General features: G+C 44.9%; 1 protein-coding gene across 2 annotated transcripts in view; it reads right to left on the reverse strand.

Annotated features, from left to right (window-relative positions):
• The window catches only part of GLRA1 (glycine receptor alpha 1), a gene marked incomplete at its 3' end in the record, with an annotated part of 73137 nt that overhangs the window by 5840 nt on the left and 45040 nt on the right, over positions 1-22257 (reverse strand). For both annotated transcript variants that reach the window (XM_081035393.1, XM_081035392.1), the window contains exons 4-8: positions 14948-15171; positions 11733-11815; positions 10430-10567; positions 7773-7987; positions 399-545 (exon numbers count right to left, since the gene is read on the reverse strand). In XM_081035393.1, coding sequence (XP_080891519.1) covers positions 399-545; positions 7773-7987; positions 10430-10567; positions 11733-11815; positions 14948-15171 — 807 coding nt within the window. The remainder of the gene's footprint in view (positions 1-398; positions 546-7772; positions 7988-10429; positions 10568-11732; positions 11816-14947; positions 15172-22257) is intronic.

Raw genomic sequence — 22257 nt, forward strand, 5'->3', positions numbered from 1 at the left:
TTGTGGTACAATTCCCATCTGGAACCACGCCCATTAAAATAAAGCTACCTTCCAGAAAACACCAATCAACATCTCTCAGCCTGCCATGCTTTGGGTTTAGAGCTAGTTATTACTATCTTGGCCCATTAGCATTTGCTCCATCAGTTCTGTCTTCGGGTGTCACCTGATCATTTCTGTAGGGTAATTATGGTTGGAGGGGTGACTGCCTATGGACCCAATCAGGGCAATTCTTTATGGGAGGGGAAGCTAGGACTTCTAAGGCTCGGATTCCTATTTTGTGCCTGCCTTAGCCACTGAGAAGGATGGTCCAGTGAAACAAGTATCACAAGACAAGGCTGCCTGGAACTCTTGTGTTTACCACCAGCTGTCCCTCCTTAGGCAGTGACCCAAAGGCCTACCTTGTGATGTCTTCGCTTCCTTCTGAATCGGAGCAGCTCTTTGTGCTGTCGAGACACAAAGTTGACAGCAGCATACTCCAGCAAGGCTGAGAACACGAAGAGCAGGCACACTGCCATCCAAATGTCAATGGCTTTCACGTAGGACACCTGAAGTGGGGGAAGGGCAAGTGAGGGTAGAGGAGAGTGAAATACTGAGTATGGTGGAATGTTTTCTGCTTCTCAGTAACTCCCCACCTCACCTACTGCTGTACCCTCCTCAGCTGCGATATGGGGATGGAGGGTGCGGAGGAAAACAAGAAAAATGCATCAAGAAGACTGGATAGAATATTGAAGAAAATAGAATATGGTTCCTAGAAGAGTACTAAAGAGAGGAGGATAGTGTATTTAGCCTTATTATTTAGTGGCACAGAATGTTGTGTGAAGTCTAAGGGTGGTGGGAACAGGATATTGTTAAGTGTTAAAATGGAGAATATCAGCGAAAAGGTGGAGTAAGATCTTCAAAAACTCCTCCCTAAAAGCAACAAGAACACCAGAAAAAAAGGTCAGAATAAACTTTTCAGAACTCTGTTAATTACCCAAAGGGTAACAGCAATCCTGTGGCATTTGCTTAAGAATGACAGCGGAATCTCAGTAAGAACAGCAAGCTATGTAGCATTTTACAAAAACAGCTTCATCAAGATATAATTCACATACCATACAATTCACACATTTAAAGTGTACAATTCATTGGTTTTTATACATTCACAAATATGTGCAACCATCATCACAGTCAATTTTAGAATTTTCATCGCCTCAAAAAGAAACCCAGTAACTACTTTTAGCTATCATCCCATTATTCCCTCAATTCCCATACCCCCGTCCTAAGCAACCAGTAATCTACTTTGTGTTTCTATAGATTTTCCTGTTTTGGATATTTTATATGAATGAAATAATAAATATGTGACCTTTTGTGACCTATATCTTTTACTTAGCATAATGTTTTCAAGATTTATCCATATTGTTACATGTAACAGTATTTTATTCTTTTTATGGCCAAGTAATATTCCATCATATGGATGTACCACATTTTAAAAAAACTTTTATTTATTTTAAGTGTGTTTTTCCAGCGCCCATCAGCTCCAAGTCTAGTTGTTTCAATCCAGTTGTGGAGGGCGCAGCTCACAGTGGCCCATGTGGGGATTGAACCAGCAACTTTGTTGTTAAGAGCATCTGGCTTTAACCAACTGAGCTAACCGGCTGCCCCAACATTTTGTTGATACATTCATCAGTTGATGGGCATTTGAGTTGTTTCTACCTTTTGGCTATTATGCATAATGCTACTATGACCTTTTGTGTACAAGTTTTTATGTGTACATATGTTTTCATTTTCCTTGGAACTTTGTGGTGTTTTAAGTTGTCCTATTTCTATCCTCCCATCCCCAGCTCCATGCTAACCTTAAAAACCAACAGCCTGCAAGAACAGTGGAAACCAGCAGTATCCTGGAAGCCAGTGAATGGGGCAGAAAAGAGTTGGAGCTTCTTTAAAGCCCCATTCCCAGGAAATTTGATTTGATCTGCCTTGTGATTCGTAGAAAGACCCCACTCACAAGGCTGTCTTTACTGTACCTGACTTGGAGCTGACCCAGTGTGAACAGCCTTTTCCCTGGGAGCATTTGTTGAAAACAATCAGTGGCAATTGTTGAACATCATGTCAGCCTTAAGCAGTAGGTAGGTAACAGTTAAGGCAAACAATAGGTTGGTCAAAAAGCTTAAAAGGAATGGGCATAAGATGTCCATTCGGGGCTTTAGAAAGCTCTGATGTATTCCTGGAAATCTGTGTGCATGCTTAGACCTTGTGCATGCCCAGGGAAGACCAGAGAAGACATTTAGTGCTCAACTCTGGCTAACCTTGATATGCTGAGCAAGCAGGAAGTGAAGGCTAAGGAATGTTATAAACTGCCTGGCTGAGTGTTGAAATTTTTTCCTAACAAACACACACAGAGCCCCTGGGCAAAGGCTGGGAGATTTATAGGTACACAGTATTCAAGGAAATCTCTGTTTAATTTTTAGCTAACCACCAAACTAACAGTGTCTCTGCTTACACAGCAAAGAATACAGATGACCTGACACAACAAAGAATACAGACATTACAGAATTAGTTCAGAAAAGTTACTGAATAAGCAACAACAACAACAAATCATGAAGGAAGAGAATCTGATTTCCAGAGATGCCACATTATATTTTTTAAAATGTGCAATTTTCAACCCAAAATGATAAGATATACAAAGAAACAAAAAAATATGGCCTGGCAATGGGCTGAATGTTTGTATCACCTCCCCTTCCCATTCATATATTGAAATCCTAGTTCCAATGTGATGGTATTTGCAGGTGGGGCCTTTGGGAAGTAATTCTGTCATGACATGAGAGTGGACCCTTCATAAAGGGGATTAGTGCCTTTGTAAGAAGAGACCAGAGGGCTAGTTAGCTCTCTTTCCACCATGTGAGGATACAGTAATGAGTTGGCAGTTTGCAATTGGAAGAGGGTCCTTACCAGAATCCGACTGTGCTAGTATCCTGATCTCAGACTTCCAACCTCCAGAGCTATGAGAAATAAATTTCTGGTGTTTATAAGCCACTCAGCCTATGGTACTTTGTTATAGCAGCCTGAATTAACTAAGACTGGTCCATACATAGGAAAAGAAGCTGCCCCTGAGAAAGCCCAGATGTTGGACTTAATAAAGACTTTAAATCAGTTATTTTAAATATGTTCAAAGAAGTAAAGGAAACCATGTCTAAACAACTAAAGAAAGGTATAAGAACAAAGTCTCACCAAGTAGAGCATGAGATAAAAATTATATAAAAAAGAACCAAATAGAAATTCTGGAATTGAAAAGCAAATAACTGAAAATTTCACTAAAGAGGATTAGCAACATATTTGAACAGAAAGAAGAAAGAATTAGTGAACTTGGAGAAGAATCAGTTATCCTGTCTGAGGAACTGAATGAAGAAAAATGAACAGAGCCTCAGAGACCATCATGGAAACATTCTGGGGAACCATCACATGCACTAATATATGTTTAATGGGTATCCCTGAAGGAGAGGAGAGAGAGAGAGGTGGAAAGAGTGTTTAAAGAAATGATCAAAATTTTTCCAAAATTTGATGAAAAACACTAACGTACACATCTAGGAAGCTCAATGAAATCCCAGCAAGATAAACTCAAAGAGATCTATACCTAGACACGTCATAATCAAACTCAGAAGCCAAAGACTGTCTTGGACGCAGCAAGAGAGAAGCAACTCATCATGTATAAGGCAAGGGATCATCAGTAAGATAAAAAGCTGATTTCTTGTAGAAACCATGGGGTCTGGAAGTCAAATGAAAGTAAAGATGACCTAAATACATGGGAAGACATCCCATGTTCATGAATTGGAAGGCTTAATATTGTTAATATGGCAATACTCCCCCAATTCATCTACAGACTCAATGCATTTTTAATCAAAATTCATTTTGTTGCAGAAATTAACAAGCTGATTTTAAAATCCATATTCATATCCATATGGAAATGCAAAGGACTCAGAATAGCCAGTATAACCTTTAGAAAGAACAGAGTTGAAGGACTCACACTTCCCTATTTCAAAACTTACTACATAGCTACTGATACATAGTAATCAGCAGCATGGCATAAGGATGAACATATAGATCAATGAATAGAATTGGGAGTCTAGAAATAAGACCATACATCTGTAATCAGTTGATTTTTGACAAAGACGTAAATTCAATGGAGGGAAAGAACAGTCTTCTTAACAAATGGTGCTAGGAGATCTGAATATCCACGTGTGAAAGAATGATATCCCTTTGTCATATCACATGTAAAAATAAATCAAAATGGATCAAAAGCCTAGAGTCAACTACAAAACTCTTAGAATAAAAAAAACAGATGTAAATCTTTGTGACCTTGGATTAAGTATTAGTTTCTTAAATATGGTACCAAAAGCACGAACAACAGAAGAAAAAAATAGATAAATCTGACTTCATCAAAATTAAAAACTTTTGTGTATAAAGGACACTGTTGGTCAAATGACAAGACAACCCACAGAATGGGAGAAAATGTTTGCAAATCATATATCTGTTAAGGGTTTAAAATCCACAATACACAAAGAAGTATTAAACACAACAATAAAAAGAGAAATACCCCAATTAAAAAGTCGGCAAAAGATATGCGTAGACATTTTCCCAAAGAAGATATAGAAATGGTCAATAAACACATGAAAAGAATGCTCAACATTCTTTATGATTAGGAAAATGCAAATCAAAACTGCAGTAAGATACCATTTCACATCCACTAAAATGTATATAATCAAAAAGACAGATAATAACTGTGGTGAGGATGTGGAGAGATTGGAACTGTGGTAGAATTATAGAATGGTGTAGTCACTTTGGAAAATAGTTTGCTAGGTCCTCAAAAAGTTAAGCATATAGTTACCATATGACCCGACAATTCCACTCCTAGATAAATACCTACGAGAGTCAAAAACATGTCTACATAAAAACTTGTACAAATATGTTCATACAAGCATTATTTATAATAACCCCAAAGTGGAAATAACCCAAATGTCTATCAACTGATGAGTAGATAAACAAAATGTGATACATCCGTACAACAGAATATTATTCAGCCATAAAAAGGAATGAAGTGCTCATACATGCTACACATGAATGAACCTTGAAAACATGCTATTAATAAACGAAAGAAGTCAGTCTTAAAAGTGCACATATTGAATGATTCTATTCCTCTGAGATGTCCAGAATAGGCAAATCCATAGAGATAGAAAGTAGATTAGTGGTTACTAGGGGCTGGTCAGGGAGGAATGAGGAGTGACTGGTGATGAGTATGGGGGTTTCTTTTTGGGGCAATGAAAAACTGGTGATGAGTATGGGGGTTTCTTTTTGGGGTTATGGAAATTGATGGTAGAGGGTGTACAACTTTGTGAATATATTAAATGCCACTGGATTTTAGGCTTTAACAAAAGAGAATGGGGAAGAATCTGATGTTGAGGGTTAGTAGCAAATGGAGCCAAGTATCGAGACCCCAAAATGAGTGGAACAGAATGTTGAGTCTAACATAAGGAAAAGAAAGCAGAGTATGTCTGTTGGTACAAATGAACTGAACAGAATGTGTTGTCAGGTGGTAACAGTAAACAAAGAATTTGGTTTCAAGCATTTATGCTGAGTGTAGTGGAATGCAAAACCTAGTGTTAATAGTGCAAAGGGCAGATAGTTGAGTTCTGTTGTGAGGGTGAATAGAGGTGGGTGGTGTCTAGTGTTGATGGCAAAGGAAGTGGATGTCATGTCTCACATTAGAAGCTAATGGAACAGTCCATGTCCTGAAAAACAAACAAGAAAAGGTGGAGAGACTGTTCTAAATTAAAAGAGCCACCATATGCAGTATGAATATTGGATCCTTGATTGGATCCCACACCATGTCCATTGGCGACATTTTTTTGACAATTGGGAAATTTTAAATGAAGGTTTTATATTAGATGAAATTATGGCATTATTTCTAATTCAATGATAATTGTTTCAATTAATGTTAATTTTTTAGATGTGATACCATTGTGACTCTTATTCCTTATTCGGAGGTGACTTGTCATGATGTCTTTAACCTTCAAATGCTTGAGCAAAAATTGCATTAATCTATCTATCTACCTACTTACCTACCTACCTACCTACCTACCTACCTACCTACCTACCTACCTATATAGACAGACAAAATAAATGTGGCAAAATGATAACAATTGGAATCTAGGTGAAAGGTACTGGGTGTTCACTGTGTATGATTTCAGCTTTTTTGTATCAGAACAGAAGGTTAAGTGTAGCATTCATTGGAAATGGCACATTCAGCATAAGGTTGGGTAGAGCAGAGGATGGTGTTGGCACTAACACCAGAGCAGAATGTTACATCTAGTGTTGAGTGAATAAAGCAGAATGTGTCTCAGACGACAGTAGGGAATGTAGACAAAGGCAGTGCCTAGCATTAGAAGAGAGCACAGCAGACTCACAGTGAAAGGGGCAGAATGTTGGATCTAAGTGTGGGTGAGTGCAGGAGTGTGTGGTTGGTGTCTGGCATTAATAGTACATGAAGCAGAACATTAGGTCTAATGTTCAACATGAATTACGCAGAATGTGAGGTCTAGTGTTAACAGTGAAAGGGACAGAACGTTGTGTTTATTGTGAGGGTGACTGGAGGAGAATCCGTGTCTGATGTCCGTAATGAATGAAGTGGAATGCTGTGTGCGTCTGGGGCTTGGAGTATAGAACAGAATGTCGTGTCTAGCATAGAATGAATGGAGCAGCATGTGTATCTGGCATTGACAGTGAATGCAGTGACATGTTGTGTGTAGGGTTAATAGTGAATGGAGCAGCATATGGTTCAAGAGTTAACAGGGAACATGATGGAATGTGGTATTTAACATTAGAAATGTAAGAATCAGATTAAGGGATGTGCAGAAAAGGGTTAACATAGCAGGTGTGTGGCTGCTATCTTACCAAGGACTTGCTTGCACTGTTGGCCCCTGGTGGACATCTGGGAACTTGGATTTGGGGAGTGTTCCTACTTTCCCTAAGTGATAAGGGTGCCTCACTCTGCCTAGACTGCTGTACAAACACTGGTTTATGCTGAACATCAGCATTCCTTCTGGGAGTCTGGAAACTTCGTATGTGCTAGGCAGAGCGTGCCTACCGGACCAGCACCCACTAAAAACCTTCAGTACTGAATCTTAAGTGAATCTCAAAACATTTCTCTTCCTGTCTCTCTGGGCAGAAACATCTCACACTTGTGGCTGCCTTTTTGTTGCTGGGCTAAGAGGGCACTCGGTGTGGTCCCTCATAGGAGGGAGAGAGGCAGGAAGCCTGCCCACGGATTCCTCCAGCCTCTGCCTGTGTCTTTCCCCGTATTACCTAGCTGTGTATCCCGAATGCATCACTGCAAGAAGTCTTAGCCTGAGTACAACTATATGCTGAGTCTGTGAGTCCTATCAAATCTCTGAACACGGGGGTGGTCTTGGAGATTCCCAACACAGACTATCTACCATAAATGGTGAAAGGACTAAAGCACTAAAAGTGAATGGAGGAGGAGGGGGAGTTGAATGTTAATAGTAAACGAAATGAAATGTGTGTCTAATGTTGGTAGCGAATGGAGCAAAATGTGGTGTCTGGCACATAATGTTAAATCTGGAGGAAAGGTTTAATGGATCAGCAAGCTAGATCATGCCAAATGCAGTAGACAGAGAAATAGTGACTAATTCCTCAGGGTCATCTTCTCTCAGGCAGGGAAGGGAGATGAATATCCTCCTTGTCTGTCCAGGTGTTCTGTGCTAGTGGGTGGCAGGACTTACCTTGGGCAGGGATGCTCGGGAGCCAGAGCTCTGGGTGGTCATGGTGAGCACGGTGGTGATGCCCAGGCCCACACGGGCTGGTGCGGCATCCATGTTGATCCAGAAGGAAATCCACGAGAGGATGACAATGAGCAGGCTGGGAATGTACATCTGGATCAGGTAGTAACCCATCTGTCGCTCCAGGTGGAACCGGGCCTCTATGCAGGTGAATTTGCCTAAAAAATCATAGTGAGAAGGCAGAGGTGCCTCGTGGATAGGAACCTGGATAGGAACCGGGCTTTGAGGTCAGATCAGCCTTGGCTGGAGCCCTGGTTCAGCCTCCTACTAGCTGTGTCCTCAGGCAAGTGTTTGAGTCTGTCTGTGTCTCAGTGTTCTTGTCTGGGGTACATTGGGGATAATGATGGCGATGACGACGACGATGATGATGATGGTGATGATCGTGATGATGGTGATGGTGATGACGATGATGACGGTGATGATTGTGATGATGGTGATGATGATGATGGTGATGACGATGGTGATGATGGTGACGATGATGATGATGATGACGATGATAATGATGACGATGGTGGTGATGATGATTGTGATGATGATGATGATGATGGTGATGACGATGGTGATGATGGTGACGATGATGATGATGATGATGTTGATGGTGATGATGTTGATGGTGATGATGACAACGATGATGACGATGATGATGATGGTGATGACGATGATCGTGATGATGGTGATGATGACGACGATGACGGTGATGGTGATGACAACGATGATGATGACAATGATACCTACCTCACGTGGTTACTCATGGTTACTGTGATGATAGAATGAGATGGTGCCTATGAAGAACTTAGCACAGTCCTCACACATCATTAGTGCTCAGGAACGTCAGTTGCCATCATCCTCATCATCACATTTTGTTCCTTAGAGTGGGCCTAAGTGGACCATTCTCTATTCTTCTGCCAGTTTTCTTCCCCAAACATGACTCGATCATGTTACTTCCCTTCGTAAACCCCTTCTTTCTTTCCTTCTCTCCTCATACGAGAAGATTCCCATTACCTGAAGGAAAAGTTCAAACTCTTTAGTTCTAGCCTGTTTTTCTATCCCATTTTCCTTATCATGACCTCCTACACTCCATCCCCTGCCTTGAATATGCTTTTACACTTGATCCTACTACTCCCTCTGCCTGGAATGCCCTCATTCCTCCTCATGACCAGCCAAAGAAATCCTCCTTCTCGTCCCTGGCAGTTTAAAGGTGAAGTCTCCCCCAGCAGAACGCATCTCTTTCCCTGTGTTCCTTCAGCTCTGTTCACACGATCATCAGAGCCTTTAAGGCAGCATTCAGTGGGTGAGTAGGCAAGTCGGTGTCTCATTATCTCTGTCCTCTGCACTAGACCATGGCAGCTTGCCTCCTCCCCACCTTGTATCCCTGGAACTGGAGTAGGGTCTCTGCTCCTGTCCCCTGAAGCACTATTATCAGTGGATTTCTCGAGCTCCCTGGACCACATGCCCCATGTGGGCAGGGCCTTGTCAGGCTTTTCTCCTTGTATCCACCTGGTGTCGCACAGAACTCGGCTCTCACTTACATGTGAATAGTGACAGCAAATGAAATGATGATGGCAAAACGCTGTGTAAACAGTCAAGGGCTGTGGTATGTGAAAGTCAGCTGTGATTGTTTGATTTATGAGCGTTATTGCTCTCTTCTTGGCTGCCATTGTCTCTCCGAGTCTCAGCTTGTCCAGGGCTGAAGAGAGTTTCTTGGGAGGTTCTGACACATCTCCCAAGTCACCCAGAAAGGGGCAGCTGTCCTAGACAGACCAGAGCCCAGGCTGTCTGCCCTGTCCCTGGGCTTGCTGCTTGCACCAGAGCCCATGGTGGTTTCTCTCATTCTCCACCTTTACTTCCTCTCTCTGCCCCTGTCACCGGCTCTCCTCAGCTGGGTCCAGACAGCAGCCTCCTACCCGGCGCTCTGGCTGGCACATGTACTGACTGCATTTCTTTCATCATGCTTCCATGAGCTCCCCACAGCCTGAACTATGGCATGCAGAGCCAGGCTTGAGCTGGCCCCAGCTCATCCCTGTATTCAGTCTTCAAACAAAGGCTGTGCTGGGCACAAGGGGTAGAGAGCTGAGCTAAAGAGTGCTGGTTTCCCCACTCCCCCCTTGAGCTCAGGCCAGTGGATCCTTTTCAACGTCACTGTTTTCCAACGTCACTGTTCGCTAATCTGCAGGGCTGCGTCTCAGCTTCCTCCTGCTCAGCTCTGCTGTGAGCGTTTTCTGTGCCTTTGTCCTATCAGAGATGCCAGTTCCTGGGTGACAGAGACTGCTAGATGGCACCCCCACCCCATATCAGCTCTCCCTTGGGAGTAGGGTCCATTTTGAGGTAAGCATACTGCTCCCTGGAGGAAAGACTATCTCCCAGCTTCCCTTGTAATGAGGTGTGGCCTTAACTTGCCCCAGGACTCACAGGAAGAAAGTGTCAGAGCCACTTTTTGGTTTCCAAGGATAGTCTCTTAATCTCTAGGTAATAAATACGGAGCTGTGTCCAACATGAATACCTCATAAGATCTGTTGAATCAGTGGTTGAATGAATGTTTGAAGTGACCTCTGGCCTTGACTGGGGGTTGGGATCCGAGGAGGGCAGCCCCTTGCACCTACCTGTGTTGTAATGCTTGGTACAGTATCTCAAGTCCTTCTCCTCCTTCAGGATAAACTGGGGCAAAGTTAGTCCATCTGCTACCTGCACAGCTCCCTGCTCCTGCCACTCAAAGATGAGGTCATTCATGGTGTATCCAACTGGGATGGGATGAGAAGAAGGAACAGTCACCACCGAGAAGCACTTATTTGAAGCACATCCGGGTTGGTTAGGGTTAGAGACAGAGAGGCATCAGATACTTGATGGAACTCATGAAACCATGCTGTTGTTTTTTTCTTTCCACAAAGGAGGATAAAACTGATTTAATTGTTCACATGTACCCCACCACCCTTCTACCTCTCTTCCTACCCCTCTCAGCATCCTAACTTAGTTTGTCCTGTTGCGCCATCCCTACCCCATGGTCAGATTCAGTTGACATCTGCTGTTTGTGCTGGTACACCATCCTGGCAAGCTCCCTCTTTTGTTCACAGCGCACTTTCCCCTGGGGCATGACTACGGTATGCTGTTGTGGTGGTTCTAGCAGCTGGGGGCCAAGGTGTGAGATGATGACCCAGCTAGACCAATCTGACTGTGTACCTCAGGACTTGGACTCTTGAGCAGAGTGACAAAAGGTTCAGAGTTGGCTGGCACTGACTCCCTTCAGAGGTGGCACTCCAAGGGGATGGTCCATCCGTTTCTGCTGCCTAAATGCTCTTGCTCTGGTTCCTGTCCTTTTAGCAGCTCCTTCAAGTTCAAGAGGTACCTCTATGTCCTTCCTTTAATTCTTTTTTGTTTAAAAAATTAGTCAGATTGCTGCCTGTGTTTGCAATGAAAGAAGTCAGCTATCCCATCTTTTAAAATCCTAGTTCATCTGATCTTCCCCACAAAGCCTTCTCCAAGTCCTTTTCTCCTTCCCAGTCAGAAGGAAGCACTCTTTCTGTCACGAGGCCGCCATGTGTTCTACTTCGAACAACACACTTATCACTTGCTGCCCAGTGTTAGCCAGTCATCTATCTCCCTGGCTGGAGAGAGCATCCCTGTGAGTTCAAGGACCATGACTTATTCAGGCGATTTCTCCTTTGTTCCTGGAGGGCATGTTCACCAGGACATGGGTTAGCCTCTTTGGAGAACACTGCTGGCTCCAAAGCTGGATCTCAGTCGGACCATGGAAGGGGAGGTATATTTCTAATGCGTAGTCTAGGCGCATAACCCCTCATCTGGTGTTTTGGGGCCCAGTAGTTAGGAGCAGCTACGTGGGAATTTTTGCCGGTCCCATGGGTAAAGGGGAGTCTGGTGCTTTCTAGAGGCCTTATGCAAGGGACTCACAGCTTTCGAGTTGCATGATACATGTCTGGACGTCCATGGGGAAATTCTTCAAATCCATGGGGCAGGCCAGTGTCAGGGTGATTCTGGGAAGAGAAGGGAGTTGAATGAGGCTGGATCCACAGACCAGGGAAACTGTTCCAGTTACTCCCAGAAATCAGTTATGGAGGAGAGGTCAAAGAGGTCAGGGAATTAGTGGTTTTTGAACCAATATATGTATATTTCCACACTTCAGATATGGAAATGGGGGCTCAGAGAGATAAGGTAGCTCGCCGGAGGTCACACAGAGCCATGGAACCTCTGTATTTCTTTGGATTCTGTCTGGCTTCTACAGACCTGCTTTTAGCAAGTTGCTCAAAGGCCTGATGGCCAGGGGTTGCCGCCCATCCCCACCCTTCTCCAGAGCCCTCAGGTCGGGGCAGAGACTGCATTTCTAGTTGAGCAGCCCCAGGGGTCAGGCAGCCCCAGGTGCACCCACAGCAGGTGCTGTGTGTGGTTCTCGGCTGCCTCCCTTCACACCCTCGGCTCATGAAAGGTTATTTCCAAAGGTCTCCCGCCTTCTGGGTGTCCAAACACAGCTGGCTCACATCTGTGGGCTCCATCTGGCGTCAGCTGGGAAATGGCGGGCATGCCAGGCTTCTAGACTAGTTGTTTATTTTGGGTTGTTCAACCCTTGCAGAGGCTGCAGCCTATGACCTGAGGAAGTCCCTTAACAGAATCTGAGGGCTGCAGCTCCAGCTGGGATAGAAGGCTTCAGCTTGAAAGGCTTTGCCAACCTCTGAACACCTGCTGCAGGGAATGGAGAAGAAAGACTCTCAGAGCCTTAGATCATCAGACCAACTCCCTCACTGGACCGGTGAGAAAACTGAGGTGCAGAGAACGATGGATAGGGACTCGTGTTAGGTCACACAGCAAGCTGATGGCTCAGGCAGGATTTAAAAGTGAGTCTCCTAGCCTTGGGATTCTGAGCTCATGTGTTGGCTGGCAGGTTTCCCAGCACTGCTCTCCTGAAATCCATCTAACTGTGGTGGTCTAGTGGCACCTGGCTGCTGGCACCTCGGCTGCCCATGGTGACGCACAAAGCCCTGTGTGAACTTCCTTCCTCTAGCTCATACCGGTGGCTCCAGGTGTGTGTCCCTTTAGGTACAGAATGGAAGCAAGAGGGGGGAAAAGGCAAGGGAGAGGGAAGAGCGGAAGAGAAAAAGGAGGGAATGGGACAAGGATGGAGAAAGTGAATGCGGTTGATTTCTGAAGATAAAAGCTCCAAAGTGGGACAGGTGTCACACTGGTTAATTTCCTGAAGTTGAATGACCTTGGGAATATCACTTTCTGCTGTTTTGTCCTTCTGTCATGCTTTACTGGGCCTTAGCTTCCCAGGGACATGAAATTAGCCTGGCAGCAGCAAAATCCAAGCAGGGTGACCCGTCCCTCCCTGCCAGCCAGCCAGCCAGGGCCCTGCTGTCCATTTCCTAAGCCTGTCACCCTTCTTCTCTGGACGTGCACTGAGTGGGGTGAGCTCTCAGTGAGGAAGGCCACATCTGCCTCTGGTTCCCTCCAGCCTACCCCTCTTGCTGCCTACTTTCCCTGCTGATATTCTAAGTCCCCTTTCCCACCCTGCCTGCTCTCAGGAGGGACTCTGAATTTAGTCGCACCTGAGGATCAGGACTTGTGCTGCTTTTCCTATGGGTCTGGGCATTTAAAGCTCATCTCCCAATGGAAAGAAATAGATTTATTCCCCTGAAGAACTAGAGAGGGAGAGGAATTCATTTAAGATCCATGCTCCCTTTAAGCTCTTTCAAACAAAACTATCTTCATTCATCAAATATTTGAGTGACTATTGAATGCCACGCCCTGTTCTTCTAGGTTCTGAGTGGGCGTCAGATTCACACTGGAATCTAGGTTCTGCTAGTAAGTAGCTGTGGGAACTTGGGTAATTTACATAAACGTTCAGATCCTCATTTGTCTAATCTGTAAAATGGGCATAATAAAGCCTACTTCATGGGGTTGTTAGGAGGATAAGACATAATATATGTAGAGCACCCAGCCTAGTAAGTACATTCTCAGTGAATGGTATGGATGTAAGAATGATGTGGACATTGCCCTCTTTCTCCAGGCCCTGGGAGAGGAGATTGGGAATTGAGTGGGGAGAGGTGGCAGAAGACTCTGAACGTTTGCCCCTAACTGCAGGATACACCCCAGCTGGGGAACAGGGTCCCGGCTTCCTAGACTCAGCGCAAGGTATGGAGGACTGAAAGCGTTTCTAGAGGGATGCAGCCCCTCTGCCCCATGCCTGTGAGCAGCACCGTCACCTGGCACGCCCATTCATTTACACGGCGGTTGCTGCGATTTGTCAGGTTTTGTGCCTTTGCTCCTGATATATATATGTATATACATAGAGACATATATATATACACATATATACACACACACTTATATATGGTATATATAATATATATAGTATATATAATAATATGCTATATATAGTATAATATATGGGCAGAGACTGAATTTTCAATTGAGGAGCCTCTCTCTCTCTCTCTCGCTCTCTTTATATATACATGTATATATATGTGTGTGTATATGTATATGTATATACATATACAGCTCTAATGGATTTTCTGGAGCAAAAATTAATACAAGACCCGGTTTTATTTCACTATAATATAAGACCGGGTATAATATAATGTAATATAATATAATATAATATAATATAATATAATATAATATAATATACTGGGTTTTATATATATATGTATATATATATATTTTTTTGGGGGGGGATATATTTTCATTGTGATAAGAACATTTAACGGGGCCAACCCTCTAAATAAACCCTGAGACGCACAATACAGTGTCCAGTGGATCTTAGAACTCATTCATATTGCGTAGCCAAAGGCTCTGGCTACTGATTGTGAACACTCCTTGTCCATGGTGTTGGACTGAAATTCTGAGTAAGCTTAGGGGCCTAAGTAGAACCTCCTTCCGATGCTTCCTCAAACTCCCTGGTTCGCATGAAGCACTTGCTTCTAGGACTTCTCCTGGTATTTATTCTCACTTACTGAGTGTAAGTTACAGAGCTGGTTCTGCCTATTTGGCAAAGGTGCGGTGTTGCCAGGGCCTGTTCACCTCTGTTTGACCTTCGTCTTCGTGTCTGCTCCCAGAGGCAATGGGGCAAGGCGCTTTCTGAGGACGGCGGGGAGGAAGCTGTAGGAACCCACCTGATGCTGTAGAGGACATTCCCGTTCCGGGAGATCCTCAGCAGCTTGTTGTCGGTGGTGATCTCGTGGAAGTGGGCCCCCTTCTCGTTGGCAAAGAACAGGTCAGGTTTCCAGATGGAGTCCAACATGGACGGGTCCAGGTCCAGGGAGTCATCTGGGTACTCGTTGTAGGCCAGCCGGGGGTCGTTCCACTGCTGCCGCAGGAAGATGTTGACCCTGTAGTCCTACAGCGGAGACAAGGAGGTGGGGTCAGCGCTCGGAAGGCCCAGTGCTTTCAGCCAGGGCTGCCACACTGGCAGCTCCCAGTGTGGCTGCCACTTAGGTGGGAGCGAGGCAAGGAGTCTGCATCAGGCCAACACCCGAATGAGGCGTGTGCTGTGGGAGGACTCACTTATCTTTGCACATTCTCCAACTGCCCCTTTAAGTACATTCAACTCGGAACTGAGACTATTTAAACGCTGTTCTTTCTTTTGAGAAACTTAAAACACAAGGTTCAGGATGATGTAATAAACACCCGTTTTCATCCTGTTAACATTTTCATCCTGTTAATATTGTTTTTTAGGTACGAGAAATAATACATTACAGATAAAGTTGAAGTCCCCCTTTTATCATCAACCCTATCAGTGCAGTAATTTTCACACACACTCAGGTTTGAGAGTCACTGTTCTAGACAGATTGAAGGGAGAAAAGGAAAGACTTGAAGCTGATGCCCGGGCATTCAGACTGTTCTGCCCAAAGAGAACAATTAGTTCTGAAGCAGTGAAGGGAGGGTGGGTAGAAAAATTGTATTGTGTTCCTGCAGGTCCTAGGGTTCCCACCACTGTGTTTTAATACCAGCTTTCGGTAACCTTCTATAGCAGGCGTTGCTTTGTTTGGGAAGGATTAATAGACGTCATTAGGTCTTCCTGGCTTCTAAACTCAGTGCTAAGTCTAATGCTTCTCAGATGGGACTGCAGGGTAGTTACTTCACTGGAAAAAATTCACAGATCAAACCAATTTGGGAAATGTTTGACTAAACCAAATGCAACAGATTTCTTTATTGCAGGACTTCTCAGAGACCTTAATATATACTAATGAATTTTGTGTGTCTCCAAGAGGGCAATAGAGTATGCAACATTTCCCTGATTTATTTTGGCCATAGAACTTTTACTGTGTGCTTCTCTTCTACAGAACATAGGTTAGGAATTACTATCACAGTCAAAACTCTACCCCTCCCCCCCGGGCCTTTTTTCTAGTTAGAGAAACTGAAATTCAAAGAGAATTGATATTGGCCCAGTGTCACTCTGGAAAAGCAGAGCAGAGCTGATTCTGGAACCCAAGAGTCCTGACTTCTAGTGAGGGTTTGTTCAACTGGTCCTGGAGGAACTGAAAGGGTCCATTTAGTTCCCATTCACAACCTGAGAAACAATTAGTGGTCTGGGTAGGTCTCCAGGGCAGGAAACTGGGTACTGAAGTTAAGAAATAGCTGCATGAAGAAAAGTTTTACATTTTTTTAGAGAGGCATTGTAAACCTGGGGTCCCTAAATCTTATGATACTGTAAGTAGAATTCAGGATGTATCTGTGTTTTCCCAGGAACAAGAGCACAGTTCTCTTTGTTGGATAACCGGGAGGGTTTATAGTCCTACAAGATGAATAACCTCCGTTCAAGTCCGACTTGAATGCTCTCCTTGAAGAAATAATGTCCATTCACAAGCACCTGCTGCCGCTCTCTCCTGAGGATGCCAGATAAATGAGATCATGCTGTATTTCCTTTGGGGTGCTCCTTCTACATCCTAATCAGTCTCAGTCTGCCATCAGCAGGGGTAAACTAAAACCAACCATTCTTCTCTCCCCACCCTCACCCTCACCCTCACCCCTGCCGGTTCCTCTCACAGCACATGCCTCATTCTGTTTGCCTACGAAAAGTTATCAGTAGCTTCATAAATGTTCCAAGGTGTTTTATAGAAATGTTTTATAATTTAATTGAAGCCTCTCCCTCCAACCCCATAGAAAAATGACATTTGGTCTCTTAATCTTATGCCTTATCTTGTAAGTCCTATGGTAGAGGGAGGAATTCCGACCAGACCTGGATGGTGATTGTTTGTTTTTTTTGCTGACAATGTTGGACAGCTCCCAGGCTGGTCCCATTGGGTCAGGGCTTTAGAAACGGTCTTTCTGCCTTGGATTTTATATGAAGTGTGTGTGTGTGTGTGTGTGTATTGAGGCACCGAGCAAGTCATGGCAGAGTAAACATGCTATGAATGGTTGGGTAAAAAAGGCTTTCAGTCCCCAAACCCCAGCTGCACTTTTAATGTTCTGGCCATTGACATGTCAAGCCTGTTTATGTGGCTGGAAGGAAGGAAAGGAAGTGGCATTTCTTAAAATGGTCTGTTAGACACCAGGTGCTTTTCTAGATACTGTCACATATGAGGACATTTAATCCTCACAAAACCCCTGCAAACTAAACATTCAGATTCCCATAGTAAGGGTAAGGAAACTGAGATTTGGAAGGGTTAAGAAACTTGTCCAAGGCCCAGAGCTGGTGAGCGGCAGAGCTGGGGTCTGAATCCACATCTGCCCAGCCCTCGGTGAGCAAGTCCCACGGGCGTGGGCAGTCCGTCCTGTGCCCAGGATACTCTTCTGTCGCCCTCACAGCCTAGGTAAACACCACCTGCTCAGCTTGAGCCGTATCTCCTGCAGGAGACTTGATGCTCTCAGGCTTCCCTGATCTCTTTCTTTTCCGATCACCTAGCAAAATGGAATCACCAGAAACATTTAATTTAAAACTTCCTCACTGTGTGTGTCTTATCTCCTCAACGTGGTTGGCAAAAGTTTGAGAGGATGAACTTGAGTTTATATTTCTCCTGCAGCACCCTGCCTACTTACCCAGTCCAGGCACCAGGAGCTACCCAATACCCAGGAGGAGGAGCGGGGGAGGGGCAAAGCCAGAAAAAGTTGGAGCAGGTGGAGCTTTCGTCATTTTATAGCTGGAGAGACTGAGACTCAGAGAAGGGAGGCCTTTTCTAAGGTCACATTGCAAGTCACTAAAGGACTTGGGATTAGAACCTGGTGTTCTTCTCTGGGCCTCACTCTTCAAAGAAGGAGTTAAGTTAGATGGTCTCTAAGAATCCTTCCAGATCTAATCCTACATTAACTGTTATTAGTTTTACTTTTCCAACAACAATTTAATGGAGCTTCTAGTGAGTGCCAGGCACTGTTGTAGGCCCTGGAGAATATGCTGAGAACAAGACGTATATATGCAGTCACAGAGACTACGGTGTAATGTTTACACCACACTGAGGTAGGGCTCTGGTAAGGATGGAGAGCAGGGTGTTAGGGAGATATGGAAACAGGCTTGGGGTGGGGTGGGAGGTGGTCAGGGAAGTTTCGGGAAGATGTGATATTTAAGATAAGACCCAATGTGGTTGAGCCAGGGAGGAAAAGCATTCTGGGCAGTGGGAACTGCATATGTGAAGGCCTAGGGACAAAGCACTTTGGAAAGAATACAAGTAAACGAGTAAGGGGAGGATTGGGAGGGAGCACGCATGGCCTTGCAAGCTGTCCTGTGGAACTTGGACTCATCCTGGGAGCAAGGTGGAGCCTTCGAATCATGTGCACGAGGGAAGGACATTATTACGTTTGTATTTTATTACTGATGTTTTAAAAATATTTTATTTTTTCTTATTACGGAAGTAATGCATGTTGGTTGTAAAAAACAAACAAACAAACAAACAAACAAACAAAACAGCACATTCCCTAAAAGAAGAAAAACAAAAACTGTAGGGTCCCCTTATGACATGATGAATGGCAAGTTGGACCTGGGGAAAGTATCTCAGTGTCCTTGGGCAGCCGGACTCCTCTTGGCAGCCCCACTGCTCAGTGCAGCAGCTGCCGCCCAAACAAGTTGCTGCCACTGATTTCCCCGCCTCCCTGGTTGGGAAGCAGCGGTGGGAAATGCAGCTCGGGAGTGGTCAGTGTAATTGGTGTGAAGGCTGAAAGCTAAATGCTGTTTCGCTTACTTAGCCCTGTCCTCACGTTGGTCAGTGTTGGAAATGCTGGGGGTCCATGTTCAGGTTCAGGAGCTGGGGGAGCGACATTTGTTTCTTTGCTTTTCTGAGGGGTGGGGTGGGGGAGCAACATTTGAATTCTGTACCCTACGACCTGAAGTTCTGGCTCCTGGAGTTGGTTTCTAGGTCTCAAACTCTCAAGGGAGGGCTATCTCAGCCCAGGCAGGAGGGATTTCCAGAACTCTAGCTCACCAGTCTTAAGCATCAACTCGCCTATCTTGCCTCTGAGATTCCCTAATCATCTGATTTCTTCTGGAAACTGGGTAACTGCCATGCTTGTAAGACCAAGGTAGAGCATTAACTCATTCATTCATTCAATCGTTCATTTTGTCATTCAACATACATTTATTGGGGGTTCCTGTGTGCCACCTGCAGTTGGGTTTTCCCCCATCCCACCTCCATTGTGTCTCATTTCAGATTCTAAGCCCTCCCAGTAAACTCCTCTAAACTTTGTGTTGTGGTGAAATAGGAAGCAAGTGGTGTTTTAGTAGGAAAGAGCTAAGAGCTCGGTGAGTGTGTTGTTGGGAAGGGGGTGTGGGAGGGCAAGACGTGTGCCTACAGCAGTCAGCACGAAGGGACGTTGCCCAACGGGTGGACAGAGGACCTAAGTATAGGCATTCCAGCTCTCCCAGGGAAGTCTCTTCTCCAAGCTCGATTCAACTCTAAACGTTTATTAGGCCCAGAGGGAGTATAGCGAGGGTGGAGGCATGGATCTTGGTTTCCACTCTCGCGGAGCTCAAAGTACCCAGCAGGTAAGGCAAGATGTGGACACAAATATCTACCATACAACACTGCAGGTGAAGAGGGTCAGAAGAGGTGCTAAGAAGCGGCTGTTAGGTATTGCTCTCAAGTTACCAGGATTACGTCCAGCCAGGTTGAGTGAACCTGGAAAAGCTGTTGGAGAGAAAGTGGCACTTGAAACTGCCCCAATCAGTTTGGTCCCTCCTCCGGTAGTTAGCTTCTCTAGGTCTGGTACTGTTTTGAGATGTGGACAGTATCTGGTTTCAGCGGGGAAGGAGGCCAGTGATGTGTGAGGGGGAAGTCAGAGGAGAGGCACAGGCGTAGGGCAGGACAGGGTATGTGGACTAGGGGTACAATGTCGGTGTATTTAGGGTCAGGATGTGTGCAGCTGGAGGTCAGAGGAGCATCGCATAGAAGGAACAGCACAAGCAAAGGTGTGCAGGCGGGGCATTCAAACGGTTCAGTTTAGCTCAACCACCAGCAACGTAAGTAACAAAAGGTCCTCCTTATTGAAGGTCTACCCTGTACCAGGCATTGTGCTAAGCAAGCCACACGCGTCAGCTCATTTTATTTTTAAAACAGTCCTATGACTTAGGTATTTTCAGCCTCATTTTATAGGTGAAGGAGATTCAGGGAGGTTAAGTAATTGGTCCAAATTCACAGTGAACAGTGGGGTTGGAATTCGAATCTGGTTTGTCTGACGATATAACGTGCGTGCTCTCAACTGCGCTGCTGTGACAAGGCTGTAAAAGAGAATTGAGACAGGATATCCTGAACTGCCAAACTACAGGATGTCATTCTGTAGCCAGTTTGGCACCACCAAAGTCTTAAACAGTGGAGCACTATCACAGTTTGTCTTCAATGAGAGCAGCACGGTGGGAATGCCCATGAAATGTTGGACGTGAGAACATACGCACGGGGGGATCTATTCGGAGGCTGCTGTGATGGTCCAACTAAGAGATAAGGAGGAGCTAACACATAATGGGAATGGAGTGTGGGCTGGATGAGAGAACCATAGGCCTTTGTCCTCACCATCATCATCATCATCATTGCCATCATTACAGAGAGAAACAACCTGCGGAGACTTCTGTCTCAACTCCTTAACTTTACCCATGGTCCTGCGAGGGAAAGGGACTTTCCCTGGGTCACACAGCAAGTCAATGACTAAGGTGGGGCTTGCATACAGAAATCTGGGCCCCTATCCCACTTCTCCTGTCCACTACTACACCTGTAAGAGCAAGAAGAGGAGAACCAAGGGAATCTGCCATTGGGTGGGCTCAGCTCTCCTTGGAGAAGCTCTAACCGAGACTCAGCTCTCACAGGATTTGGGATGGAGATACCTGAGAGAGGGACCAGTCTGCTGAAAGCCAGAGGCCATGGGGGCATTCAGAGTGGAGGATGCTCAGGCCTGAGCTTCTGCTTCCTCTCCCACCTGCTGCCCTTCTTCCCAGAACTCTGAGAAGCATGGTGGAACTACAGTCATAGATGTTGCCTCTAACCATGAGACGAGTCAGCCCCGTCTCCTCAGCCCTGCGAGAGTGTAGACCTAGCTCATCGGCACATGTAGAGTTTACGAAATCTGGACCGAGTGCCAGGAACTGTGCTAAGAACTTTAATGAACCCTCTCCAGATCCTCACAGCGACACCATTTTACCAATAAACGGAGGCCTTGGGATATTTAGTGCTTTGTTTAAAGTTAGTGACTGCTGAGGCTCGAATCCACAGCTGGCTGACTCCAAAGTCATGTGCTTTTAAGCAGTACACTGTATTGGCTCCTTTTATTAATACTGTCTTATACTTATTTGCTGCTTTTTACTTTTCAAAGCACCGTCACGTTGATTTTGTCCTATGAGGTTTGGCATGGAAGAAAATATTCCTATCCCCATTGGACAGATGTGGAAACTAAAGCCCTGAAAGTCCAAGTTCCCATCATTAGTTACTGGTAGATCCAGAACGGATAACAATGCAAATAGTACTAATAGATTGAGGCTTTACCACATGCAAGGAATGAGGCTAAGAGCTTTATGTGTCTTATTTTATCTTCTCAATACTCCTGTGATGTAGGTTCTGTTATCATTCCTATTTTATAGTTAGGTAAATCAAGGCCCACAGAGGTTAAAGAACTGATCTTGACTTCACACCGCTGGTAAGGGGCAGAGCTGGGATTTGAACCTACTGCCAGAGCCCAAGCACTTAACCACTAGACTACACTCTCCAGGATATCCCAGAATTGCTCTGAGCACAACAGTTTCATGACACCCCAAAGCCATGAGATACCGTCTCTGGCTGCTGTTATGTACCTGTGGGTTTGTCTAGACCCACAATGAGCAGGAAGTATTAAAAAGGGCAAAGGACACAAGGCCTGTGTCCCAGGTCCCGCAGTCCACAAGTGCTCCTCCCTCATTCTTGCTTTGACCTTCAGGTTTGACCCTTTTTCTGCTCTACACTCGAGTCCAGTGCTGGCAGGCTCCCCTGGTCCGGACCCACTGCCTCCTTGGCTCTAGATGCCTGCTCTGTGCCTC

Source organism: Rhinolophus hipposideros (assembly GCF_964194185.1).
Source record: "Rhinolophus hipposideros genome assembly, chromosome: 23".
Lineage (NCBI taxonomy): Eukaryota > Metazoa > Chordata > Mammalia > Chiroptera > Rhinolophidae > Rhinolophus > Rhinolophus hipposideros.